General features: G+C 53.3%; 1 protein-coding gene across 3 annotated transcripts in view; it reads right to left on the bottom strand.

The window, feature by feature from the left end:
- The window catches only part of RBM19 (RNA binding motif protein 19), a 52,122-nt gene that overhangs the window by 13,066 nt on the left and 15,446 nt on the right, over positions 1-23,610 (bottom strand). Inside the window, exon 22 of one of the 3 annotated variants that reach the window (XM_040081152.1) lies at positions 5,314-5,419. In XM_040081152.1, coding sequence (XP_039937086.1) covers positions 5,314-5,419 — 106 coding nt within the window. Of the gene's footprint in view, positions 1-5,313; positions 5,420-17,638; positions 18,213-20,496; positions 20,573-23,610 lie in introns of those variants that run through there. The other 2 variants (XM_040081153.2, XM_040081155.1) reach the window with 2 other exon arrangements.

Below are 23,610 nucleotides of genomic sequence, written 5' to 3'. Positions count from 1 at the left end.
AGCTGGGAATGCCGCAGCCTCTGGAGCTTTGGGCCAGCACCGGGTGGGACCTTGTGACTCCCTGGCATCCTGTCCTCTGCTGAAACACAGCAAAGCACAGCTCAGCTGTGACAGAGAAGTTCCTTTCTGCTCTGGAAGCAAGCTGGAAAACTGCCTTTCTCCTGCCAGCCGTTTGGTGAGCCGGCCGTGCTGGCAGCAAACGTGGCAGAGCAGAAGCCAGCACAGAACCCCTCTGCTCTTTCTGCCTGTGGTGGTTTGCTCTGCTGCAGAAATCCAGAGGTTTCCTGGTGTTAGATCCCGTTTAGTAACACCCAACAGCTGTAATCTCTTGGTGGTGTTGAATACAAACGTGCCAGCCAGCCCAGAGCTCAGACGGCTTTCTCTGTCCACAGGCAGCCAGCAGAGACACCCAGAAAACACTGACTCAGTCCAGGGAAGTTTGATTTTGTCTTGATTTCCCACAGAATTTTGAGGAAATTCAGGACTGAGCAGGATTGGGCCCACAACGCAAATACACAAACACACTGGCCAAATATTTTTATCCCCAGGGGCCCACAAAGTGCTCCACAGTAAAGGCTGGGCACTGGGGGGAGAGAAACGCCCCAAATGCTTTTTTAAAATCCCCCTCTAAGGCTGGGATTAGCTCAGGTTTTGAGCCCTGCAGACTCATATCCCTGGAAGGAAAATGGCAGCTCTAGGATCAGTCACACCTCCTGCTGTCCAACAGGGACCTGAGCTCCCACCTGGAGGCCCCCAAACCAGCTCCCCAGCTGTCCTGTAGGAACCCACACCTCTCCTCTGAGCCACCTGCCATGAGCAGCTTTGAACCGCTGCAGCTGTCCCCAAAGGCCACATCGCTGGGCAGAGGGGCTTTGTCCTGCTTTGCTGCCCACAGCTGCTCCTCAGGACCCTCCCTGAGCTGCTGGGTTACCCAACTCATAAAAACCCCTCAATTTCAGTAACCAGCACCCAGTAACCTGAGTTTTCCTCTCTTTCCAAAGTGCTTTCACTCACATAACCCTCATGAGCTAAAAACCAGCGACGAGGAGCACCAGCTCCACCTGCTCCATGGCATGGGTGAAATTCCCACTACCCCAGCACCGCCAGCTCCCCGGGGGGATCCCGACAGGGCAGAGTGCCCCCTTTTCCAGGGGCACATTCCTCCTGGAAGAGCTGCCAGCTCCAGCTGTTTTTATTTGCTGCTGCTGTGTTTTCAAGGCCTATCTCCCAATTAGCAGAGCAATGTGTTGGCTTAAACAAACACCCGGGGGGAGGCAGCAGGAGGGAGCCGTGAGGGCTGTTTACGTTGGCACGAGGAGCCTTTTCCAAAGCCTGGCACACAACCCACGGCTCTAAACACCGCATTTCCTTTGTCAGTTCCTATTTTTGGATTTCTCCTTCCCACAGCACAAGGAGGAGGAAGGTTGGGTGACGGCACACATCCCATCCGTGCTCCACGGGTAAAGGAGGAGGGCAGGCCATGATGAACGTGGCACTTGGTGGGCTTTGGTCCTCTGAGCCACTTCTCTGCCACCTCCTCCTCCTCCTCCTCACAGGATTGATACCCTCTGGTTCTGCTGGCAGCCCCGGGAAAGGTCATGGAGCAAGAGGGAAGGCAGATGCTGCCATCAAGCTGTGTCATATGCAAGAACCCCGCTGGGTGAGACACATCTGCCAGCAGCCTGGTGTCATTGGCCCTTCCTGGCCAAACACGTCCCCAAAATGAGTTGGTTTGCACCCACAGTGAAGGAAAGCTCCAGCCTGTACTGGGATCTCTGCTCCCTGTCCTCCAGACGGGCTCCAGGAGCTGGGAATGCAGAAGGGAAGCTGCACATTTCAGGTGACACACGGATGTCACTTCTTTGGAAACGAGCTAAAAGACAGAATGTAGCTGTTCGTTGCTCTGAGAGGAATTAAGACTTTTTTGGGAGGGGAAAAAAAAAAGAGAGAAAGCAGTGATGATTTAAAAGACAAAGGGATGAAGGGGAGAAATGCCATCCCCATACATCCACACTGCTGGAAATCTTCCAGGGAGAGGAGGAAATCTGCCAGTGCTGCTATTCCAAATGAAAAGATAGGTAGGGGAAAAAACATATTTTAATTAGGTGACAAGTATGAAATGAGGGGAAGCAGGCTGGCTTTCACAGAGAGCAGGAGCTATTTTTGGGGTGCAGCTCCTCTGTGTGAGCATCTGCCTTCCCAGGACACCTCTTTGGAGGAACAAAGAAGGGCCAGAGCTTTGTGGAGTTGTATCCAAATGAGGGATAAAGGGAGGTGTGGTGTCTGCTCATCCAAGAGAGAAGTCCAGCACAAAAGCCCTCTAATTTCCAGGGCTTCATATCTTCCTACACCTTTAAGGAGAGCCTTTGCCACAGAAAGGCATTCCTTTTGAAATGCCCAAAGCTGATTCTGATAAAGCTGCTGCATTTGGTAACACACCCTCTGCCAGGGCACCCCAAAGCCTGAAGATCCTGGCAAACCTTCTCCTGGGTCTCATTTGTTTCCCAGAGGCTTTAGGGGCTGCATGAAAACACTAAGGGCTTCTCCTCCCCGAGAACAGGGTGTGAGCATGCTTAAAAATGCCATTTCTATGCACTTTTTACAAAGTTTGGTTCGAGCTTAACGTTACGGCTCAGCGTGGGGGGGAAAAGCGGGGAGAGGAAAGGAAGAGGCTGGAACAGCAGCTTAAAAACGTCTGTGGGATTCATAAAGAGAATTTCCAAGTGAAGAGGCGGCTGCTAACGCCCCAGGAAGGCCAGGCTGCTGGGAGGAGGCAGCCAGAGCCCTGGAGCAGAGCCTGCTGCGCTGGGAGGGCCGGGAGCAGAGACCGGACCGCAGCGTCTGTCACCCCCGGGCGTGACTGTGACAGCGCCAGCCCTGACTGCCGCGCTCCTTTGGAGGACAGTGCCGCCCTGCCTCCACGTTCCCCCTTGCCCTATTAAATACTCAAGCCAAAGAGCCTCCAGACTGGAATCATTAGAGGGACAAAGGGTCAACAACATTAGGAGATTGATAAATATCCCTCCCTCGCAAGAGCCGGTCCCAGCTGAGGATGCTCTCCGCGATGCCAGCTGCACACGAGGATTTTTCCTTCCGTGTGCGTGCATTCTGAAAGCGCTGGCTGCCTCTCCCAAATGGGCAATTTCTATTTGGAGACCAGATGTATTTTTATATCAACAGGGGAGAAAAGTGGGAACTCGGCTTCCCAGTTAATAGTTCAAAAATAAAAACAATTCCAGCAACAATTCTGCGCGGGGAACGTCAGGGAACGGTTAGTGCTTCCTTAACCGGAGTTAATTTGGTACTGCCGGCGCATCAGAGTTCCAGGGGAGGCTGAGAGCATCAAGCCGAGCCCGATGGGGCAGATCTGCAGGCACAGCTCCGGGGAGTTGGGAGGAGGAGCCCCCATCTCCGTGCCGGCTGTGGAAAATCTCCGTGTGCGCTCCCACGGCAGCCGTGGTTGTTGAGAGAAAAAGACAAACACGGGAGGTCACAGGCTTTAAATGCCCAACAAAGGCAGCCTAACTATTCTATTACAAACCCATCATGTTTTATAAGATGCTTATAAGCAATTTCCAGATTACCACTCTGAGCAAAAGCGTCACTGACAGTCAGAGCTATTCAGCTCAGAGGTCTCCAGGCCCACTCCCCTCCTCTCTCATTTCACTCAGCAATAAACTCTAAGCCAATTATGAGCGTGTTTACAATATTCAGGATCCTATTCATCAATACACCGTGCATCCTTTTCCAGACGGCCAATGGAGTGTACTTGATGTGCCACTTGTGAGACAATTAAATCCCTCAAAGAGATGAGGGTGGAAAAAAAAAAAAAAATGAAGATGGAAGAAGAGCTGCTTCGCTGGGAAGGAAGAAAACCCTGCTGAGAGCTCTTCCACAGGGCAGCTCTCTCCCTGCATGCTCCCCTCCATCAGCTTTGGGAGCAGCGCCCTGCCTGGCCCTCTCCTCACCAGAGATGGGCTACCTGTCACTGAGATTCCCATTTGTCCAGTGCAGCTGGAATCAGCCCCTGGGGGGATGGAAAGGGATGGGAGGCAAACACTGAGCCTGTGCCTGTTTTCCCCAGAGAGCAGCAGAAGAGCAGGTGCTGCCTCACAGCCCCCCAAACTGAGCAGCAGTAAAGAACCAGTCTGGTCCCTCTCTGTGTACCTTTCCATCCAAAGTTTCCTCGGGAGAAGATTAATTCAAAGCTCAGGGACAAAGCCTGAATGACTGGAGTAAAGCAGAGGTGACAGCAAAGCTGCTTTGGGCAGAGCCACAGGCACAGCTCAAGGTGCAGGGAGAGGAGCCAGGTTCCTGGGGGGATCCCTGCACCCCCAGCTGACCCCCAAGGGGATGAGGGAAGCTGAGCAGAGGGAAGTTTGAGTTAGGATCAATACGGGACTAACAAAGAAACTCCATGTACTGTGTTATACAGGAGGTCAGGCTGGAAGGGATGATCTAATAGTCCCTGGTGATCCTGGATCAATGAATGCTGTCTAAAAACATAAACATGGGCTCTGGCTGGCTCCCCCCTCCTCCCTCCTTCATCTCTGCTCACAGTCTGGAAAATCTGGATTTCTGGGGGCTCATGTGGTCCCTTCCCTCCAGCAAAGACATCCCGTGGGTTGTGCTTACAGCCACTCCCTTCCAGACCCTGCACAAATCACCAGGAACCAGCAGCAGGGTGAAATCCACCCTGCTCCAGAACCTCTGGCAGAGGATAAGAGCAGGATACCATCAGACAGGCTGCAATCCCCTCATTTCTGCTAAAAGCACAGAATTCAAAGGTGTAGGAAAGCTTTCAGAAAATAAATGAACCAGGCCAATTCGTAGCTACTGATCCTCTGGCCCTGGGAAAGCAGCAGGGTAAGGCTGCTCACGGGGGGCTCTCAAAACACACAGAAGAACTGGTGAACACAAGCCTTGCACAGGTTACGAATCAGGAAACAGCCACAATATCCAAAACTCCTCTAAAATCGAAGCGGTGGTGGAGGTGGGACACGTGCAGAGGTTTCCTGATGTGTTAATGTTGGGTCAAAACCACCCTGTCTTACCTTGCTGCTGACAAACCTGAAAAACCAGCTCCCGTCCTTGAGTATTACAAGAATTTTGAGTTATTTTATCAGTTGCGCCGGGATTATCCCCATTAGGGTTTTGGTGGTGGGTTTTGCTGCTGCCCACGTGGGGGTTTCAGCCTGAGCACAGATTTCCTGGGGAACGCTACCAGCCTGCCCCAAATTTCAGTGGGACAGAGCCTCCAGCTCCCCTCCCCGCCTGGGGCAGGGCAGACGGGCAGGGAGGAGCACAGCTCACCTTGGCATCCTGCTTGGTGACGAAATCCACAAAGCCAAAGCCCCGGTGGGATCCTGTTCCTGCCATTTTCTTGGGCAGCCGGACAGTCTTGAGCTCCCCAAAGGTGCTGTGAATCCAAGGAAAAGCGGGGACAGCGTGAGATGAAGGGAAGAGTCACCCCTTTCCCACAGACCTTGGCAGTGCCAGCAGGTGAGTCCTGCTCCAGGTGTCCTGCAGCCCTCCTGCTTCCCTGCAAGCCCCATTTCCAAAGCAAATACAACCAGCTAAAAACCCAGCTTGGATTTCAAGGATCGTTCTGGATGTGAAACTGAACAATACAAAAGAACTTCTTTAATGTAATTGCTTTGCTCCTCCTTCCCTCAGGAGATCCAGCCAGGATACCATGCCCTGCTCAAGGTAGGCAAAGCATCTCCAGGTGATCAGGGCTGCTCCAAATCCCACCCAAACGGATTTATTTGCACCTTTAAAGAGGGGCTAGAGTGCACAGGGTACAGGCAGGAGACAGAGCATGGCCCCAGAGGGAATTATTCTGTTTCCAGAATAGCTCTTCCATCCCCAGAGGTGTCATCCCTCCAACTCCAGGGATCCTGGGCATTTTTGATGATGGGATTTCCTCGCTCTAACCCTTCAGCCTCTCCCATCCTGCAGCTTCTGTGCTGGAATAAACTGCTTTTATCTAAGCTTTCTGGATGTAGAAAGGCAAACAGGCGAATCCAGCAGACCACAACAACCTCCATATCCAACAGCATTTCAGACACGTTTTGCAGTGTCAGTGGAAAGCCAAGAACGGGGAGATAAGGGGGTTCCTGTCCCAGAGAAGGAACTTGTGGCTTGAGCACCAAAGCGTGCAGCCACCCCACTTTGTCCAAAACCCCTAAAAACAGCCCCAAAGGCGGCACGAGCCGGACACCCCTCTCCAGTGCCACCCCCTGGAGAAATTCCAGGACAAAGCCGGCGCTTTCCCTGCTGCCAAGCTCCTGCTTCCCCTTCTCCTCCCCTCCCCTCCCCTCGCACCCATTTATCAAACACATATGCACAAACTGCAGGCAATAAATATTTAATGAGGCCCAGGTCTGAAGAGATGTGTTATTTTATTTGAAAATCTCCACACAGGCGTGCATACACAAAAGGAGCCTGGGATACAGCAGTGCCAAAGAGCACCTGGGAATAAACACAGTAAAGGCCATAAAAGCTCTCGTGAAATGATATAAGCTAAATCCTGGGAGTTAACCTGCTGCACTGGCAGCATGACCAGGCATTCATCCACCCAATTTCCTTAGGCAACGTGGTGTGTAAATGCACCATTATGAAGCTTCAAAATGAATCCGCACGTCTCCCGCTCGGTGCTTTCCCTCCCTCTCTCCCTCCTGCCCCCTCCGAGCTGGAGCTACGCAAACAAACAAACAAAACCGAGCACAGGAGAGGGAGCAGCCACAGCTGCAGGGAATGCTCGGATCCTGGGGGTTCCAGAGGTCCTCCTGCAAGGGGATGGGGGTGACAGGGACTCCCGAGATCCCTGGAGCACCTCCAGTGCTGCAGGTGGGTGAAGGGAGAGGTAAGGAGAGAGCTCCTGAGACGTGGAGATGCCCGTCTAGCTAGGAAAAATGGGAGGTAGGAGCCATGGGCATGCTCCAGTCTTTCTCTCTCCATGAAAAAATATCAAGGACGTTGCCTGGGGGCTGCAGAATATTTGCTGAAGGAACAGGAGCAGGGTTTTCTCTCAAAGGGAGGTCTCAGACAACGCTCAGTCTGTGCACTGACACACCGACGTGTCCTTTGGACAGCAGGACCCAGCGCCCAGGATGGGCCAGGAGGTACCCACGGGAGCAGGAAGGCTCTGGATTCAGGGTCCCAGAGGAGCTGTGCTGACCCACAGCAGCCTGGGCACAGCTGGGGAAACCGGCTCTTCCCTCCTGCCCAGCTCAGAGCAGCCCAAGGTCCCCGCAGGTGGAGGGAGCGCAGACCTGACCCAGACACAGGGCAGCTTTTCTGGGAGACAGGGCGGCTTCCAGAGGGATGGATCCGGGGAACAGGCGAGCTGGAGGGGTGAGGGAAGCCGAGGGGACAGGGCTGACCCCAATGGGGGCACGCAGGGGACCAGCGTCCCCCCCACTGCGGCGCTAATTAGAAACCACAACACGGCAATTACCAGCCCGGGAGCTGCGAATGAAGCGCGGAGTTCCGGCCTTTAATGTTCTCCTCTCCGGTGCCAGGCACAGACTCACACCTCTCTACTCCAATTATTTCTCCTGGATTTGGGAGGGAGAGCGAGGCAAAGGCAGAAGGAAAGCCAATTACCCCCCGCAGGGCCAGGCTCCTGAGCCAGGGGAGCCAGAGGGAAGGCAAAGGAAAGGCAGAGAGGGAAGGCAGAGAGGGAAGGCAGAGAGGGAAGGCAGAGAGGGAAGGCAGAGAGGGAAGGCAAAGAGGGAAGGCAAAGAGGGAAGGCAGAGAGGGAAGGCAGAGAGGGAAGGCAGAGAGGGAAGGCAGAGAGGGAAGGCAGAGAGGGAAGGCAGAGAGGGAAGGCAGAGAGGGAAGGCAGAGAGGGAAGGCAGAGGGGGAAGGCAGACGGGGAAGGCAGACGGGGAAGGCAGACGGGGAAGGCAGACGGGGAAGGCAGACGGGGGAAGGCAGAGAGGGAAGGCAGAGAGGGAAGGCAGAGGGAAGGCAGAGAGGGAAGGCAGAGAGGGAAGGCAGAGAGGGAAGGCAGAGAGGGAAGGCAGAGAGGGAAGGCAGAGAGGGAAGGCAGAGAGGGAAGGCAGAGAGGGAAGGCAGAGAGGGAAGGCAGAGAGGGAAGGCAGAGAGGGAAGGCAGAGGGGGAAGGCAGAGGGGGAAGGCAGAGGGGGAAGGCAGAGGGGGAAGGCAGAGGGGGAAGGCAGAGGGGGAAGGCAGAGAGGGAAGGCAGAGGGAAGGCAGAGAGGGAAGGCAGAGGGAAGGCAGAGAGGGAAGGCAGAGGGAAGGCAGAGAGGGAAGGCAGAGGGGGAAGGCAGAGGGGGAAGGCAGAGGGGGAAGGCAGAGGGGGAAGGCAGAGGGGGAAGGCAGAGGGGGAAGGCAGAGGGGGAAGGCAGAGAGGGAAGGCAGAGAGGGAAGGCAGAGAGGGAAGGCAGAGAGGGAAGGCAGAGGGAAGGCAGAGAGGGAAGGCAGGTGCTGACACGGCTGCTCCCACTCCAGCTGCAGCCAGGATGGCCATGCATGGACTGTGCCACGGGAGTGGGGATGGGAGGAGGAAAAGCACGGAGCACAGCACCCGAGGGACACCGCAGGACAGTGGCAAGGGAGGGAAGGAAGCGGCTCTTCCAGAGGATCTCATGGAGCTGTTTGAGAAGGTGCTCCCAGGGGCTGGGACGGCTGTGGAGGCAGGGAGGTCACAGCAAGACAGTCCCGGTGGCACCGCCAGCTCTTTCCCCTTGCAGCACAGAGCTCTGATGGGCACAGATGGAGCGACAACACCCCCAGGCAGCCCAGGGTGGGGGTTCCTCTGGGTGCTGGTGCCTCCTCTCAAAGCAGGCAGAGATCAGCAATCCTGCTGCCAGCACGGAGCACAGCACCAGGCCAGGCTCCTTCCCTCAAGAGGATGGTTTACAGGGAAGTTTCCACCACCCAGAGTGGTTTCTGGGTTTATATTCACCCACCCATCCACACCTTCTCCAAGTGCTCCTGAGCCCCTGCACCAGCACTGAGGGACCCGGTGGTTGTGGGAGAAAAGCCCTGTCAGGCTTGAGACTTGTTTGCCATCAGCCTGGCTTAACTCTGCACAAGACCTGAGCCTGAGTCCTGATGAGCCCAGCAGACCCCTGTGCCTGGCCTGGAGCTGGATTTCTGGCAGGACACCCCACTGCTCCTGGTGGCACCACACTGGGATGGGATTTCAGTGTGGCCAAGGCGTGCAGCAATCCCAAATCTCTCGTGAAACCCCCATGGAGCCGCTCACAATTAATACAGGAAGGTTTGGGGGGGGCAAAAGCAGAGCTTTGCTGCAGGAGCAGCAGGATGGCAGAGACACTGGGGCCCTGCCATGCACACGGCTGCTCCAACTCCTTCCTAGAGATCCATGAAAAACAGTGTCCAGCCACTATCCTCTGAAATCCCAAGTGGAATCAGGACCAGGAGGGGAGAGCAGAGGTGTGGAGGACGAGGCCCTGCCAGCCATGCTGGGAGAATCTGTCCTCACGCCCCGCTCTCCCAGACTTGGCAGGTTTTCCTGCTGTTGGCTAGGAGGGATGACAGCCTCCGCAAACACTGCAGCTCCTATTTCCTAGACGAGAACCTTTGTTTTGTGCCCATCCAGATTTGCTGGGAAACCAGAAAAAGCCTGTGCTGAGCCACAATCCACAGGGCTGCAGAACAGAGACAGCCACGAGCTCTCCTCTGACAAGTCACCCATTCCAAGCTCAGCAGAAACACAGGGTGCACCCCAGAGATGCCAGCAGGGACATCCCCTCCCTCCCACCCTCAAGAGATGCAGCATTTCTCCACGGCAGGGCTGGCTATCAGCTGCTCTCCCGCTGCTTTGGCAGCTCTTCCAGCTGCCACCGCACTTTCACAGAGAGGAAAAGGAGATTTCTCCTCTTCACTGCAAGCTGGCTGCAGGTCAGAGGAACATCACTCCTTGGGATTGTAATTATATCCTTCTGGCACAGGCCAGCTGGGAGGCAAGTCCTTTGCCTACTAATTATAGGACATTATATTGCTATTAAACTGCACATTCCAGCTCGGGAGACAACCCACGGCTCACTTGGCTTTGCCTGGTCACCAGAAGGAGCCTGCACATCCTGCACCAGCACAGCCCAGAGGCATGGGACAGAGGAGCATGGGCATACAGGTGGGCTCCAAAGAACCTCTTCCCTCCCCTTCCTTTCTCCCTGGTCTCCAGAGAACCCCACAGCTTCAGGCAGCCGTGAGGGCTGCTCGTTCCGGGCACAGGTGATCAGGGTAAACGTGGAATCAAGAGTGGTTTGGGTTGGAAAAAAATCTTAAAGCCCATCTCATCCCACCCCCTGCCATGGGCAGGGACACCTTCCACGGTCCCAGGCTGCTCCAAGCCCCAGTGTCCAGCCTGGCCTTGGGCACTGCCAGGGATCCAGGGGCAGCCACAGCTGCTCTGGACACCCTGTGCCAGGGCCTGCCCGCCCTCACAGGGAAGGATTTCTTCCGAAGAGAAGAATGTCTCAAAGAGCAGCATTTAAACTGCCAAGTCCTTGGGACAGGGCAGACCTGCCCATCCCTGATGGGTTTTTCAAGTCCCAAGCGCACAGACGCGTTCGTCTGACTCGATCCTGGTGCACCCCGAGCTGATCAAGGACTCTTGGGCTGCCACGTCCTGAGGGGGAAAGCACAACTGACACCGTGAATCTGTCCCCTGCCAAAAACACAGAACATCTTGGAAAACAACCACAAAGATCGCCCTGAGTGTTCTGCAGATGTGTACAGAGGTCCCACCGCACAGAGCAGTCCTAAATCCCCCGCTCTGGTTCATATTCCTTCAAGGAAAACAGAACGACAGAACCACGTTGAAAAACTGATTATAAAAACCTTAACCGCGGCTGCCAACCTTCTCCAGGGTTGCCATCTACTGCCACCACCTCCTCCTCCTCTCCTCTTGCTGCCTTCCTATCCCGAGCCCTGCCCAAATCCCCGCTGGTGCCCGCTGGCAGCTCATCCCAAACGGCTCCGGGCAGGGATGGAGAGTCCAAAAGAGACACGAGCCCTTCCCTCCCCTCCCTGCACGGCCTCAGCCCTGGGAGCAGGCTGCAGCCACACAAAATTCACTCCCTCCCTTTGCAACGCTCCTCTCGTTTCATTCTTTTTCCCCCGCTCAGCAAAGGATGTCCCTGCCCGTCTCTGCCTCTGCGCCCGTTTGCTGATTAAAAGGGGGAGGGGAAAAAAAAACCAACAACACAATCATGGTCCTTTTTTTTCCCTTTCTTCCTCCTTGAGGAAGGCAGGACCCTGGCAAATGGTTTTGCCCCTGGGCTGAGCCATGGCCAGTTCCACCCCCTGCATGAGGGAGTTAATGGAATACGCAGCAGAAGGGCCCTCCCGCCTCCCGCTCCAGGACTTCAGCTGACTCCAGGACGGCTAATCCCATTACAAGAAAATAACGTGGATAATTCAAGCTAATGAAATCGTTACAAGAATGTGGACAGCCAGGGGTGGACATTCAGAGCCAATTTAACACTCCTTGGTGTTGTTATCCCCAGCACAGGAAATATCTGAAAAGGAGGAAGGGAAAGGGAAGGAGGGAAGAAAAAAGCCTTCCTCTCTTTTTTAGCTTAAATCCTGTTAGAGAGTTCAGGAATTAATCTGGCACCCATCTCCCCTATTACCATTATCGGCAGCAGCATCAAGAATGTCTCCTTCACCTCTGAAAATCAGCAAATGAAGGCACAGAAGGACAAGGTGGGAGGGAAAGCTTTGGATCCCGGAGCCAAGTCAAACCGTGGAGCCGTGGGTGCAGGGGTTTGGCAGCAGAGCAGGGGTGCCAGTGTCCCCTGGCCCTCAGAGGAAGGGACACCAGGAAGCAGGTCCCCAGTACAAAGCTGATCCTTCATTCCCTGTGCTAGTCCTGCTGGATAATCGAAGCACCTGCAAAATCCATGCAAAAAGCCAGCGGGCCACGGGACAGCCACGTCTGCGCCTTGTTCTTTACCCCGTGGATCATCAGTTTTTCCAGCTTCCTCTCCTCTTTGCCCAGCAGCGCTGTCTTTGTTTGGAGGCCCTTGATCTGCTGCTGCAGCACAGCTTGGTTTTGCTTTGTGTGATTCCTCTTTCCTCGTGCTGCTGGGAGAAGCGCTGCTGCCTGCCCCACGCCGTGGATCCCTTCCCTTCCCTTCCCGGTTTTCTGGGAAGATCTGTCCTTGCTGCCAGAGCCTCCTGGGGCAGGGCCAAAGCCAGGCCCCCCTCACTGCAGCATCTCGCACACTCCCTGCAGTAACACTGCCGCTGGTCCCAGCTCTGGGCCTCCCTCCTCATGGACAAGTCCATGAGATCCGCTAGAAAACAGTCCTGGGGAAGCTGCTCCAGCTTTTGGATTGCCCTCACTCCCTGGGGAAAACTCCAAGTTTAGTTCTGCCCGGATTTATCCAATCTTGGCACAGATCTTCAAAAATCATTTAGATGCCCAGCATCACAACTACTGCAAGTGCCAGGGACTATGTGGTCACGGATGTGCTTCTTCCAAGGAGCTGGGAATTTACCCACAAATCCCATTTTTTGTGGCAGCAGCCTCCCTTGGAGCTCGTGGCAAAGCAGCTTTGGCCCCAGAGCAGGAGGCAGCCAGGGGATCTTCCCTCTCCTCGAGATGCTGGATCAGGAGGCAGTGGCTGCTTCCCGTGGCTTAACTGGCTTGTTTAAAAACACAGCAAAAACATTTTATCCCTCCTCGATTTATTTTCCTTAACAGTTGCTTATGAGGGACCTTATCAAAAGCGTTCTGAAATTCCAAGTAAATTAGTCATTAGGCAGGTTTTCAGAACAGTAATTAGGCCACTCCATGACCCTGATGTATTATTTACCTGAGAAGATCTACATAATTAGGGCTCTTCTTTATAACTGGTATTACACACACTAAATTCTACTCCAGTCTATCGTGTAATTACGCAATTAAGGCCGCACGCTAAACAGAAACCAATCCTGAAAACCAAGCAGAAAGAAGAAAAAAAAAAAAAAAACCCAAAAACCCACAACAGTAATTATTATTTTTTTAAATCCTCCATCAGCAGCACAGCAGCAAGTCTTAAAATTTTAATACCCCTCCACTTAAGTCATTTCCAAGCAGGTGCTGCAACCAGGTTTGGGTTCTTAATTTTGCCACGTTTAATCCCACTTGGGGAGGTTTTAACATCGGGAGAGATGGGCTTTCAAGGCTGCTGGGAAAAGGGGCCCTTCCCTTCCCTGGATATTTGCTGTGCTGCTGGGAGCAGCATCGTGTCCCTGCAGCCTCCCTTTGCGGCTCCTCCCCATCCATGAGGATTTTTCCCGGCTCCTGGAGCAGCCAGGTGCAGTTGCTGCGGTGTGACCGTCGTTCTGCTGAGCCGGCTCCCACGCAGGAGTTTTAGCGTGGAAGAAAGGAATGAGAGCCCTGGAGGCTCTGCAGCAGGGATGGGATGTGCAGAGCCCCACCCCACACGCCTTTAGGATGGAGGGATGGATGTGGTCCGCGCCTTTCTTCCGGTCCCGCTGCAAAGCGAGATCCCAGGATGTCCCAGCTCACGGGGTATCACACATGTCCTGCTTTGCTTCCTGGTCCTGCTGATGGAACAGCCAGCACCACTGGGGTGGGAAGTATCCTTTGAATCCACTCCTCACCGTAAATATACTTTAGACTTGGTGAAATCAAGGAAAAGCAGCCAGGACTCACTGACACCTCCTGCAGAAGGCACCTGCCTATTCTCCAGTCCTTTCCATGCTTTAAGCATGATGATTCACTGTTTAATGAAAGCAGGAACGGATTTCCTCCTAGAATTTTACACCTCAATGCCTACAATTTCCACTTCCTCAGGGGCAGGGGAAGGTGCAGAGCTGGCACAGGGAACACCACGAGCTTTAGGAGGCCCTAGGGTTAAGCAGCACTGCTGAACTTGAGCACTGACATGAGTCTGGGAGTTCAAAGCCACTCCAAAAGAGACTGAGCTGGTGACTCAGAGGATTTAAAGATAACCGGTGGATGTGTTATTTTTTTATAAATTTTCCACCTCACCCCAAACCAGGGATGGAGGTGGAAAATCCCACTTCAATATTATTCAGGTTTTGTTGTTGCCTCTCTTCTCTGGGGCAATCTCACAGAGCTCTGAGCTGGTTCTGGTCACAGCAGCGCTCTTGTCCCCTCTGCTGTCAGGGGCTAGCCACTCTCAAACTCCCTCATTTCACCTATCCAACATCTTCCTTCTTAATCCTACTAGTAATACTAGTTACTCCTAATAGTAATTACTTTTTTTTTGGGGGGGGGGAGGGGGTGGGGAAGGAGACAAAATACATTCGAGTCTGGTGGAGAAAGGACCAGCTCTATCAGGATATCTTCCCCCATGTCACCTCCCTGGAGCACACCAGGACCAACCCACGCTCCCCTGGCCAGCTGTCCCTGAGATGCACAAATGCAGCAGTCACGACCCCTTATACCCCGACCCTCAGGAAATCTCCATCCCTGCACAGCCTCCAACAAGAGCCTCCAATGCCTGCAAAGCCTTTCCCAGAGCTCACAGCCCTAAGCCACAATTCTCCCAGCACGCAGCACCTTGCAGGACCAGGGCTTAGGAGCCACCAAGTCACTGCCCTAATCACCAGAGGGTCAGGATTTCAAAGGGACCCGCAGCTCCCACAGCGCTGAGATTTGGGGATTTATCTCTCCTGGGCTCTTTTGAAAATCCCGATCAGAGTGCAGCTCTGGTCAAAAAAAAAAAAAGTTATGCTAAAAATAGTGCTCACAGGAGGGTCTGGTGCAAATCTCCGCTCCTGGAGGATTCTTAGGAGCCAGCTCCTTTCAAAGACAAGAGGAAATTTGTACAGTTAGGAAACACAGAGAGAACCCAAACTGCATCCTTCGGAGAAGGCAGCCTCGCTGTTAAGATATCAGCTGCATCAACAATCCAAAAAATAAAAATATATCTCATATTCAACTGTAGAACCTCCTGCACTGAGCTGGAGAGTAAATATAGAAACAATGAGGTATTTATAGGCACACAGCTATTTTAACACAGCTCTGCCTTAAAGAGAACCCTTATTTAAGTCTTGTCCCTGTAAAGCTGCAGGATGACTTAGAAAAATAACCTGATTAATTATTTTCATCAGGAGAACAGAGAAACACAGAGGGATGATCAGATGTGGCAGCTGTGGTGGTGACTCAAACACAACGAGCCCGCCGAGCTCTTCGGAGCTCAGCCTTGTCCCCGAGAGCCCAGGCTGGCCACGTGTGACATCTGCCAGGGCTCAGGGCACGGCAAAAAGCGTTCAAAGCAGGCACAGAGCAGCTCCTTGGCGAGGCAGGCTGGGAGCCACCACGCTCCACAGATAGCAGAACATCCCATTGTCTGCTCCTGCTGGAAGAGCCCTGCGAGCAGAGGCTATTTTCACTGCTAACTGTCCAACTTTGCCCATCCTGTGCCCAAAACTGGAGGTGTGGCTGCTGCCCAAGCTAGGCTGGTGGCTGTCCCCCTGCTCCCAGGCCTCTGGTCACCCCTTGCCGAGCTGCTGTGAGCACAGCAAAGCTCAGAGGCCGCTCTGCACAGCGGGATTTGTCTTTACAGGTCACCTGGAACAGTCCCAAAAGACAGGACAGGGGGTGATTGGTGCAAGCACTGTCTGAGCCACCGTGGGATTCAGGGGTGATGTTTCCACTCCCTTCCATGGAAAGATCATCGCTCTCCACCCGCCTCAGGAAGCGCTGGGTGACGAGGACAGAGATTTCACAGGGTCACTGAACTGTTTGGGTTGGAGATCATCATGCCGAGAGCTCCAAGAAGCACGGCCACCATGAGAGAAAAGGGGAAGGGATCCTCCTTCCAGCCACAACCCACAAAAAAGGTGCAAGCACGCACCTGGAAAAGAGGCGAGGCGGGCTCTAGGGGTAAGAACACCCGAGATGGCAGGGGACAGAGCAGGATGCCTGCCACTGACAGCGAGCTGCAGCCAGGATGGGCTCAGGAATGCTGAGCTTGTGTGGGAGCTGTCAGAGCCCCAGCTGATGGCAGTAAGTCCCTGCAGAGGTGACAGCTCAGGCAGATGCAGTGAGCAAACAGCAGAAAAAGGGGGAGAAATCAGACAGGAGGCAAAGGCAGCTCCATCTTTACAGGCAGAGCCGGGCTGTGCTCGCCGGCATTAGAAAAGGGAGGCGAGTGGTTCGAAAGCAACTTTCAGCAGCATCCTTGCCGAGCACAGGTAGGGCAGGGCAGGCTGGCAGCTCCCCTCCCTCCCTCCTTCTCTCCTCCAGACCTCCCCGCTGCAGCAGACCCAATTTCATGGGGCTTTTGCACAAGCAGCGGGGTGGAAAACCATCATCGGGAGGCAGCGCACGGCGCTCCCCGCGCCAGGTGAGCGGCCCCAGCCCCACCCGGGTGGGTCCCTGGGCCAGCAAAGAGGCAGCAGCGAGCTCCCCAAAAGGCAGCCAGGGGTGGGGATGAGGGGCACCCACGCTCCCCCCAGCCCCGTCACCCTCCCGGCTGCTGACGGCAGAGACGGCGCAGTCCTGCGTGACAGCGTGAAATTAATATGATTTTGGGGGAAGTTGGCAGTGAGTAATGAGCAGCTGAAACACCTCGTCCCCCCCCCCCCCCCCCCCAGACTCTTTTAACCCCTCAGCTGCTGGCATGGGATCAACGAGTGGGAAGAGCCAAGAGCTGGGCTAAGGAGAAGCAGAGGAGGGCCCTGCAGCCCACCTGAATCGGGATTTACAGGGTGAATTCTGGCACAAATCTCCGTGGTGCTGCTTGTGAGCAGCCCCAGCCTGCTGAGATGCTGAGATTGGCACTCCTGGGCTTGGAAAAGTCAACACTGCCGCTTTCCCAAGGGAGGTTTCACAAAGAGATGGAGGTTTCACAAAGAGATGTCAAAAAAGAAAAGATGAGGGGCTGAAGGATGTGCAGACCTGTCCCTGGGCAAGGCCCCGAGCCCACCCATGAGAGGACAGCCTGATAGGCAGCAGAACAAAAAGCAGTTTTCCAGCTTCCCTGGTATCTAATAAATGTGGGCAGGAAAGACATCCCATCTTCCTGGGCAGCTGATGTGAATCCCTGGATGCCTGGGAAGGGTCAGTCCCACGCACAGCACCTTCCTGAGAGGACAAGGCTCAGGGGCTTCCTCCTGTACTTAACTGCAGCGGATTTAAGATCTCCCGTCCTCTGCCAGATGTCTGGAAGTGCTCAGGATGCTGCTGGGGGAGGAGGAAAGAGAGGTGAGAAGACAGATGGTCATCCTGATCTGCCTTAACTCCATTTCTTCAGGAAAACCAAGGCACAGCCAGAAATGCTGCAGAAGCCAGCACCGTTGAGAGGCCCTGGGCACAGGGACCGCCTCAGGGGAGGTGAGAGACTCCGCAAGGGAAGGGCTTTAATTGCAAACACATCCCCAGGCTGGAAATCTCCTGGATTGGGAGAGGGAGAAAGGCTGCAGCAGGCACGAGGTTAAAAAAATAATGATGCAAACAGAGATGCAAATAAAGGACACGATGTCATCGTGAGGAGAAAGCTGTGATTCATTAGAGGCTCGTTCAGGACCTTCTCGTGAGGTGAGACGGAAAAATACCCACACAAGGGAAGGATGGGGGGTGGATGGATCAACATGGGAAAGAGCTGGAGTTCAGAAATCCAGCAGAGCAAGGAGATAATCATCATCTTGACTGTACACCTTGATGAAAGGCTGAGGTGCAAGCTCCCAAGTTAGTCCAGTGTAATTTCAGCGTTCTAGACTGTGCAGTGCCCCAGCTGCCAGCCCCCAAAGGGCCAGCTCTGAGGATAAACAAGAACTGGCCACAATATAAGGCAAAAAAAAAGGAAAAAATCCCGTGTTTTTCCTTTCTTAGACACACACATTCTCTTCTTAATTCAGACAAAAAGAGACCTTATAACACTAAGAACCCTGAGTGGGTTATTTCCAGGAGACAGCATAAGCAGGCTTTGGTCTTGGCTCCCTGCCCACATCTGAATTTTTTTTGCCCTGAAAAGATGGTAAAAACTCCAAAGCAGAACCCCAGAGTGGCATTTGAACAAGACACTCCAAAAGCAGCACCACCCTGAGCCCCTCCACGCTGCTGAGCAGCAGAATTTGTGTGGAAAACTAATTAAAGTTCCCTCGGGAAGCTCGGCTGGATGCCCCGGAGAGAGGTGCTGTGGCAGAAGTCAGGAGGAAGCAGCCCAGAAATTCCCTTCATTTGCACAGGACAAATCCAGGTTTTGGTTGGGCAGAAAAAGGACCTGGAGTATGTGGAGAGCAGAAAAGGGGAAAAAAAATATATATATAAAAATCAAGTAGGTAACGAATATTCAAACCCAGAAAAGGGATGTGCTGGGGAAAAAAAAAAAAATAAAAAAAATCTTCCTTCTGCTCTTGGAAAGAGCCACCTTTTAAAGCAACTTTGCTAAGATAACACAGAGTTAAACATTCCCTTATCTATGTTAAACACCTTTATGATTCAAACTGAAAACCAGCACTGCAAACCCATTTCCCTCTCCCCCACCCCACGGCTCGCTTTGGAGAGTGGCCAAATTAAAGTGGCCAGCTCCATTTCTGGGCTCTGAATATCAACCCAATTCTGCTGTGTTTGGGTTTCCAGCACACAAGGAGAAGACTTGAAGAAAGGGGGGGGAAAAAAAAATAAAATTAGTTTGATTTCTGCTGTTTGAAATAGTAAGAGGAAGAAATCAGCCCAGCAGCTCCCTGTGTTCCCACCTGCAGCTCGTGAGGCTGGTGCACATTGCTGCAAGCTGCTTCCCAAAAAGCTCCTGCACTCTCTATTTCCCTGTGCAACATCCCCTGGCACTGCAGCTTGGGCAGGGAAACTTGAGGAGTGCTAAAAGGCTGCGAGGATGCACCTGGGATCAGCTGTGCAGGAGATGGGGGCACACAGCCCAAAGGTGTGGAAGGGCATGGGGTGGTTCAGGGGGGCAGCCCGTGCCAGGGGATCCCCACCCTCCAATATCCCATCCAGCCCTGCCCTCTGGCAGTGGGAAGCCGTTCCCTGTGTCCTGTCTCTCCCTCCCCTGAGCCCTCGAGGCCCTGGAAGGGGCTCTGAGGTGTCCCTGGAGGTTCTCTCCTGTGTCTCCCAGCTTGGCTCCAGCCCTTCCCTCATCCCTGTGCCTCCTCCTCTGGACTCTCTCTGCCAGCTCCACGTCTGCCTTGTGCTCCCCTTGCAAACCAAAGGCACAAAAAGCAAACAGTGGGGCCGAGCTCCTCAGCCAGGACAGAGGGAGCCATCAACCAGGCAGCTTCCTTTTTTGCCAAAAAACAAACCCAACACATCCAAAGGTGCAATTCCTGCGAGAACCTTCCAACAGCATGGGTGAGACCCCACAGCCAAGGGGGGACAGGGACAGAGGGTGGAAAACCTGAGTGCAGAGGAGCATCCTGCAGCCCCCAGAGCCAGGCAGACTCCTCCTCAGGCAGAGCAGCCCAGCACAGCCCTTGCATTCCAATGAGGAGCTGGAATCCAGAGGCAAGGCAGGCACCACATCCTGTGTGCCTCGGGAGCAGCCCTGACCCAGCTCCCTGAAGCTTCTGGCCAGAGCTCCCAGCAGGGGCTGCACCCGGGAAGGCAGCTCCAAACGTTGTTATCCCGAGGGACAGGCCAAAACAAGGCTTGGGAACATGCTGGAAACAGCAGAGCACACCCACACCAGTGCCGGGATGCCACACAGCACACGGTAACCCCTGGTATGTGATGGCCTGGAGCAGGAGCCTGGGGAGGGCTCTGGAGAGCTCCTGGAGAACTCGATGTGGCGATCCCACTCACCACCACACCCAGCTCAGAGGCACCTCCCAGCTGTCACTGCACGTGTGAGCCCCGAAACTCCTGCTGCTCCCAGCGCTGGCTGTGACACCCTGTCACAGCACGGTGCACAGCCCACCGCCCTCCCACTCCTCAGGGGAGGCCAGGAAGGTGGGATCCAAGCCCTGGTGGACCCTGCAGGGTGCCCAGCTGCTTTCTGCTTCTCCAAGGCTCATGTTTGGGCACTCCCTTCTTGCAAGCAGAGCACCCTGGGACAAGCAGAGCAGTTCAGGGATTCCCCTGCTCTGCCTCTGCCTGTTCCTTCTGACCCCCAGCACAGCAGCAGCTCAGTCCTGGCTCAGATGTCTCCTCCTGGCTTCTCCCAAACATCATGCATCACCTGCAGCCCCTGTGCCACCCCCAGCAGTCCCTCACACCCGGGGAGATGCTCCCAGCCACTTCTGCAGCTGTCCCCAAGCCCTTGGGCTTGCAGGGGACAGCATGGAGACAAAATTCAGGCAGCTAAGAAGCAGCAGCAATTGGTTTTGAGCCGTTCCTAGCACAACATCGAAGGTTTTAAAAGCAAAACCCAGCAATCCTGGCAGCACTGGACATTCTGTTTGCCTGGAATGCCCTAATTAACTCTGCCCAGCGCTCGCTTAACAAACTCACATGTTTTTCCTCAATTTTTTTTTTTTTCCCCTCCTCCTGTGTCTTTCAGCAGCAGAGATTTTCCACATCTTCAACAGGGGAAGGAGAAATTGTCTCCAGTCATGTAGACTCCATTACTGGGAGAAAGGTGTGAACAGCAAGCATGTCTGGCAGACGGATTCATTATCCCACCGTGTCCTTTATAATGGGAAATGAAAAGCCCATTCTGGTAACTACACTTTATTATAATAGGTCAGAAGAAGTGAAAGGCATCATCTTATAAAATTAACTTCATAAAGACTGCCTTAAAAAAAAAAAAAAAAAAAATCTCTTTGCCAGTTTATCCACTGCATCTCCCTGCAGAGATTTTTTTCCTTCTCCCAGAAGGGGCTGACTCCCAAGTCTTGTCCCACTTCACTTCTCCCCTCCAGCAGAAGGAGCAGCTCTTTTTCCTCCTAATCAGGCCCAGACACTTGCTTTGCCAGATGCAATAAATGCCATGTCTTTGTCAAGACAGAGAAAACAGTCAGCAAAAAGAGTTAAAATGAAAAGAGACACCCACCCCAAAAGTCTTTGCAAGGAGCAGTGTCACTTTCTCTGTAGGAAAGTCAGAATATGGAGATAAATGCACCTGATAACCTGCTCTTTGCCCTCCAATACCTTTCAATTGCTTTTCTGCTCGCTGCTTCCTTACTCAAACTAAAGTCCAGGCTCCCAGCTGATTAAAATCCTGTGATTTACCAGCTCTGACTGCAGTTCCTACAGGTGCAAGGCAAGGGGTGGCCAGAGGGACGACAGAACACCTTCCACACTGAGTCCTGGTCTCCCTCTGAATTTTGTCTGACCGAGCTAATTGGCAGGAGAGGGCTGGACCTAACAACTGCAAACTCCAGAGTTTTGTTCTCAGATATATTCTGCATGGAAAAGAAGAAACAACTTCATCCCCCAAACACACAGCTCCAAGAACTGCATCCTTTGGTGGGACGAGCAGCAGCTCTGCCAGACTCCGAGCACACCCTGGGCTGTGTCCATCCCCCAGGCTGCCTTGGATTGGGCAGGAATCTTTCAAGAAGTGTTTTTCTAAATCTTATCATTCCCTTTTTGAGGAAAATGAAACCCCCATCTCCTCAAAACATTATAAACCACTTGCAGAACAGCCTGAATTTCAATCTTCGTGGAGTTGGTGCAGCCAGAGGGAAGGAGGATGGAAGGGGATGCTCTGAAACAAAGAGTTAATTGGAACCCCCAATGAAGGCTGCATGGATCTCATGTGATAGATTCTTAAAGGAGCCCAATTTTCAGAAATTGCCAGGGCTCCAATCTGTGAAAATGTGGCCTTTCACAGATCTCCAATTCAGCTTGCCAGGTCTTTTGGGGGGTAAAAAAAAAATAAAGTCTTGCCATAAAAGCCCCACAATTTGGCAGGAAAAATTAGCAGCCTTCATGGGATAGCAATCCCTTTGTCTCTCCTCCCCTAACTGTGGCTCTTTGCAAAGAACTAAGCACCATTTACCTTTTGTTATTTTTCCAGGTAGTAAAGAGAAGAGCGGGATCTAATCAAGAACAAAAATGGGTGAAAAGAAACACACCCACAAAAGCTAAATCTTCACACCTCGCCCAAAAGCGGCCCCTGTAATTGAACAGCGTTTCTCCCTCTGAAGAAGATAACACCTACCTTAAAAAAAAAAAAAAAAAAAGATAAATAAATCTCTTGAGGGTGCAAGAGAGGCCAGAACCTCCAGGAGAACGTGGCAGGACATGCTCTGAACCAGTGTCACAGCCCAGCAAAGCCACTGGGGATGGGTGGGAGGAGGGCAGCGCCTGAGCCCTGTGGAACTGCTAAAAGAGGATTATTTTGCAGGCAGGGGACCTGAGCTGTTGATCAGAGCATTCCTGACTGCCCTCAAACCCCTTAATTAAGCACCACCTTCCTCCAGCCCAAGAAACAGAACCCGGTATCCCCAAATTCCAACATGCAGAAGTTCCTCCAGGCTGCTCCGGGAACACAGCAGGGCAAGGCTGAGCATTTCAGTGATGGATCCATAAACAACGAGATCCAAAAGTGTAAAAGCAGCCAGGGCAGGGAGCCCTGAACTGCCAGTGCTGAGCAGCCACAGCACCTTGAAAAACCCACTGTTCAGAGCACCCAGCTCCCTTTTTCGCTGCCCCAGGGTCCTCAACACCTTCTGTGGGGCCATTTGAGAAGGGGGAGTTCCTTGACAAAGCTCAAAACATGGAATATTGGTTTGAGGGGGAAAAAAATAAATATATCTACACACATATAGTGTGTTCTAGATATTTTTTTGAACAATATTGGCATAATCTATGCCTTTTTCTGGGGTAATATATATATATAGATAGATTCGGTGTGGATGCATATGTGTGCCTACATAAAATAAACACGCACATAAATTACTACCTGTTTCTAAATATTTACATATTTCTAAACTAATATTTATTTTTAAATGAGTAATTTTGCTTCCTTTTAAATGAGTATTTATTTATTTCCCTCCCTCCGCACAGCCGGAAGGCGGCTCTGGAGCAGGTGCAGCAATAGGGGAGATGCCCACCCTGTAAAACCCGGGGCTGTCACCCTGAGTGGCCTGGTGGTCCCCAGGCTGGCTGTCCCCTGCTGTCCCCAAGGCTGGCTGTCCTGGGCAGGCTAAGAGTGCCCCCTGCAGCCCTGCCAGCCCTTCCACTGCCAAAGGACCGCTCGCCATTCCCCATAAATCCCCGACAAAAGACAAACCCAGCCGGGTTCCGAACTGCAGAGCAAGCCCAAAGCTGCAGAGCAAAGGCAGCTGCTTTAGAGGCCCAAAGGAAGCAATGCAGGAGGGTGAGGTGCTGGGCAGGGCCCTGTTGTGCCTGGTTTTGGCTGCTCCAGAGGGAAGGAGGTGAGAGGAATGTGTCCCCTCAAGCTGCTGGGTTTTGTTTTGAGGATAACCCCCAGCTCCGAACGCCCCAGGTAAATGCAGGGGACGCTCTGGGAGCCGCACGTTCCCTGCAGTATTAATCAGATGTTCCCCTGCCCTTCCTCTCCACAGCTCTGAGGTGCCAGACAAGACAGAGGGAAAAAACCCACACCAAAACCCCCCCATGGGCTCTGTGCTTGTGATGTACAAACCCTCCCAGCGCCTCAAACTTCACCTTAGTCCCGGCTTTGCTGGCTCGAGCTTTACGGGGGTCACATCAATAGCTCAGAGTGTTGGGATTTAAATTAGCAGAGCTCCACGTGC

This window comes from Hirundo rustica, chromosome 17 (assembly GCF_015227805.2).
Source record: "Hirundo rustica isolate bHirRus1 chromosome 17, bHirRus1.pri.v3, whole genome shotgun sequence".
Classification (NCBI taxonomy): domain Eukaryota; kingdom Metazoa; phylum Chordata; class Aves; order Passeriformes; family Hirundinidae; genus Hirundo; species Hirundo rustica.
The sequence above is the reverse complement of the archived record's forward strand: the minus strand, read 5'-3'. Positions and strand labels throughout refer to the sequence as shown.